Source organism: Oryzias melastigma, linkage group LG15 (assembly GCF_002922805.2).
Source record: "Oryzias melastigma strain HK-1 linkage group LG15, ASM292280v2, whole genome shotgun sequence".
Classification (NCBI taxonomy): domain Eukaryota; kingdom Metazoa; phylum Chordata; class Actinopteri; order Beloniformes; family Adrianichthyidae; genus Oryzias; species Oryzias melastigma.
The window spans coordinates 15,201,860-15,206,058 of NC_050526.1; the positions used below are offsets into that span (position 1 = coordinate 15,201,860).

A 4,199-nucleotide genomic window follows, 5' to 3' on the forward strand; every position below is an offset into this window, starting at 1 on the left:
AACCGTCCAGAACCACAGAGGCTTTAACCGTCCAGAACCACAGAGGCTTTAACCGTCCAGAACCACCGCAGAGGCTTTAACCGTCCAGAACCACCGCAGAAATCCAACTCTATCACTAACGTGTTCTCTTAATCCGATCCAGATCGGGTCTATCAACCTTCTGCTAACACCCCGATCTCCTCCAGAACCGAGCCGACGATGCTGTGGCCCCACCACCACATCCACAGCTCCGTGGGCCTCCAGTTCCGCTGGGACGGATCTCACAGCAACCAAATCCTGCTCCGGTGCCTGGGAGTGGACTCCAGGAACATCGTGAGTCCACCTCCTCCAGAACCATGGAGCCTGAGGAGAAGTGAACAGAAACGTTTCCCTTTGTTTGGCCCTGCAGGTGTTCAGGAAGAAGCCTCTGAGTCTGTCTGCTGCAGGCCAGGTGAGTCGGAGCAGAGCATGCTGGGATAGCTCAGCAGCTAAAGCTAACGTATGTAAAAGACAGGAAGCGCTAACGTCACCAGATGAGAATGTTCATTTGTAGACAGTAAATCAGCTGAAGAATACTCAGGATTACTGTATTAGTTATTAATCCCACAGGGGGAAATATTTGAAATATAAAATACTCATTTAATGACTAAGAATGCTAATATATAGGAGTTTTCATGTAATCCGTTCTGATAGTGGTGTATCTGCTGAAAACAGTTCAGAGGTGGTTATATCTAACAGTAGATACTGAATTAGCTACAGAAATAAGATACATTATTTATTGTTTGAAATTCTGAACTGCTGAATTGACAAAATAGTAACATATTTGACAGAGAATAAGTTGCAGTTTCTGTTTAGTTTGGACGTGATTTATCTGGGATTAAAAAAGAATGTACGGCTACAACCACTAGAGGGCACTGTAGACGCATCAGCGCAGAAGAATTGAACAGATTTAACCATTTAAAGTGATGTAAGAAGTTTAGCAGACTTGTTAGTATTTACGGTTCTCTGAATAATTGCTTATATGTTGTAATAATTTCTTAAATTCCTCTGATGTTTCATGAAGCTCCATACGGTTACAGTAATGTTCAGATATTCAGTCTAATATTGATAATTATTCTGTTATTAGGATTTATCTTTCAGTTCTTGTTCTTGTTCTCGTATTTTGTTAAATAAATTTCTTCCAAAAGTAAGATGTATAGGTATAGATTTATATATGTTTTTATTATACATTTTTTGCAACTTAAACTCTTGAGCAACTTATAGTCCAAGAAATACGATATAAAAAAGAAGCTAAAAGTGCTAAATAAATGTTCCAAAAGGTAGAAATGAATAAGAATGTCCCACTGAGACACAGTAGTGACAGTTGATCTAAAACATTTTGGTGGAATCGGCTTCATCGAGGAACTCTAACGGACACGTCTGTCACAGAGACCACCTGATCCCTCCAAAGACGCTCCGGCTGGCAGCTCTGCAGACCCGCTGAAGGCGTGCTGCGTTCAGGAGCCGTCGGAGTTTTCTCTCCAGGTATTTCTCCTCACTCTGAGCTCCACGCCTGTTCCAGAGCTGAGCTCCGCCTCCTTCTCTGTGCAGGAGCTTCCTTCCAGCCCGCTGGACTGGAGCATCCGTGGCCTTAGCAGCTCTCAGGACGCCGCCTCCCCCCGCCGGGCTCCTCTTTTCTGGGGGTGGAAGTAGACTCCGCCCCCTGCTGCTGCGGGGAAACCCCTCCGGAGACGGGAGGGCGAGCCCGCTCCCTCCTCATCCTCACCTGCTGCTACCTGTCGGAGGGAAGGGTCGGTGTTGAGGTGATGAAGGTCTGGGAGGACGTTCTCCGGCCGTGTTCAGACTCTTCACAGAGTTTCTGTTTCAATCCAAGCGGATGTTCTGGTGCTCAGGAGACATGCTGCCAAACCAAAACACTGTTTCTTTGCTCAGGAACCTTCTCCTACTTATCGTTTCAGCGTCAGAGTGAATGTTTATGTCTGAAGAGTCGCCTTTTGAACGCACTGAAGACAGAGAACTCTGAGAGGACGGATTCTGTGAATGGAAGCTGCTCCTCTGGTGTTTATGTTCTTCTCACGGATGAACAGCAGGGGGCAGTGTTCTCTGGGTTATCAGAGAAATCAGAAGGAAGAAATCATGACTCACAAGTTCTGCTGGAATCTACTGTTACATATTTATTTGAGTTCTTTTGCACTTTGTCGTTACCGAGCAGTTTTCACTCCTAAAGTTCTTCATTCGGACTGTTTTTCTGCTGCAGACGTGAACGTTTGTGCCTTTTTCAAGCAAATATTTCTGTTTGGGTCCAGTTGATGAATAAACTTTAGACCAACACTGTAATCTTTTAAAAAATGAGCTTTATCTCGAGGTGAGACCTTAAGCACTACATAAAAGACTGCAATAAATCAGCTGTCTGAACTGAAACATGGAAACCTGTCGCCTTTTCTTTGTCTCGACTGTAGTCATAAATAGGGAACTTTACTTCATATAAAAACATTTAACTTCTTTATGTTCATTTGTTTCTTTGCACTTTTTTAAAAATAAACACATGGGAAACTTTATCATTTGTAATCTTTTTTTGTAGGCATTAAATTAACTTTTTTTGTGGTCGAAGCTCAATTTTTGAATCATTAAAGAAATTCCTTAAGTAGCTTTTAAACATTTAAACTGTTATCAGTTATTGTAACATTTCTAAACCTGTTAATCATTACTTAGATTGTTTCCCCCAAACTATTTTAGAGTTTGTGAGCTAAATTATGCCATTAAATTTGACTGTCTAAACCAATAGAACATTTATTAAAAAGCATTAAAGTTTATAGTCGTTTTAATCTTTTGAATTTCTTTAGCTCAGATGCTAAGAATTTAGCATCTTTTGGATATTTACTGCTTTAATTTGATTGGTTACTTCTGTCTTTTGTACATTAAACTTCTACATTTTTTATAGATTTTAAATACGTTTCATTTTCTTATTGTGTCCAACGTCCCTAAAGATTTAGCATTTTTGACCATTCATGAAAGTTTCCACTTTTTCAGCGTCTGAATTTCCTTAAACGTTAATAACATATTAGGGGCGTTTTTGCAGGATATCCGTCTTTATCGTTTTCATTTGGTTAGTTAATTTTCTGTTTTAGAGGTTTAGGATCGCTAATTTAGCACGTATAGGTTAAACTTTAATAACTTTGCAGTTAAATTCTTCAAAATAATTCAGTATTTTTAAAATAATTATTTTTTGTGTTAAGCGTCATGAAAAACTGATATATATATATTTTAATATTTGACATTTTATAATTTTTTAATCTTTTGGATTTCAACATGTTCAGTTCTTGTTCACATGTTGTGTTCTGATGTGAAGTTAGTTGGATGTTTGACATTCGCTCTGTTCATATTTAGGGACCGTCAACAAATGACAGAATGTTTCTGAAATAGCTCTTAAATTATTGGACCAAATCAAACTTAATCGCTTTGGAATAATGAACTCACTAAGAGCTATTGGGAACAGCAGCTTAGATTAGCTTTTGATATTTTAGTCATTTTTTTGTTTGTTTTGTTTTCTTTTTTTTTTTTTTGTAAATTTTGCATTTTTCTCCTAAAACCTTCAAGTTAATGGACCTCAGTCCAAATCGCTTTAGAATAGTAAAACTGACTGAGAACTTTCTGGAACAGCAGTTTAGAACAGATTTTGATGCTTTCTAATTTCAGTCAATTTTCTAGTGTTAATTTTCTAGTGGTGACTTGTGGAACCACATTTCCTAAGATAATAGTTTTGTATTAATGCACATCTACGTTTTTCTACACACGAACACAGACTTGAACTTAAAACGTTGGTTAACATTCTGAATGGAATGTTTAGTAGAGAATTGTGTTTAATAATATGCTAAAGTGGTGCATTTATGCACAACATTTGTTTTCATCATTTTCATTTGATTTAATCAATTCTGTGTTTTAAACTTTGAATTTAGATGTTTTAGTTTAACTGCTTTTACACAGTTAAATTGTTTGCAATAATTTGATAGTTTTAAAAATATTAATAGTTTTTGTGTTTAGTGGCATGAAAATTGAGAATTTAAAAAAAAATCTCTGAAAGTTTAACATTTTATGAATGTTTTGGATTTTCGCATGTTTGGTTCTTGTCCGCATTTTAGCTGGAAATACATTTTCTACGTTTTATTGGTTTGTTGTATTTGCTGCCATCTAGCGGTGACTCGTGGAACAGCTTTTTAATA

The 4,199-nt window shown here is 37.7% G+C and overlaps 1 protein-coding gene across 3 annotated transcripts in view; it reads left to right on the forward strand.

Annotated features, from left to right (window-relative positions):
• Positions 1 to 2,400, forward strand: part of LOC112162274 (aftiphilin) — a 6,987-nt gene extending 4,587 nt beyond the window's left edge. For all 3 annotated transcript variants that reach the window (XM_024298053.2, XM_036215562.1, XM_036215563.1), the window contains exons 4-7: positions 186 to 312; positions 389 to 430; positions 1,408 to 1,503; positions 1,570 to 2,400. In XM_024298053.2, coding sequence (XP_024153821.1) covers positions 186 to 312; positions 389 to 430; positions 1,408 to 1,503; positions 1,570 to 1,671 — 367 coding nt within the window. In that variant the 3' untranslated portion in view covers positions 1,672 to 2,400. The remainder of the gene's footprint in view (positions 1 to 185; positions 313 to 388; positions 431 to 1,407; positions 1,504 to 1,569) is intronic.
• Positions 2,401 to 4,199: the final 1,799 nt, after the last annotated feature.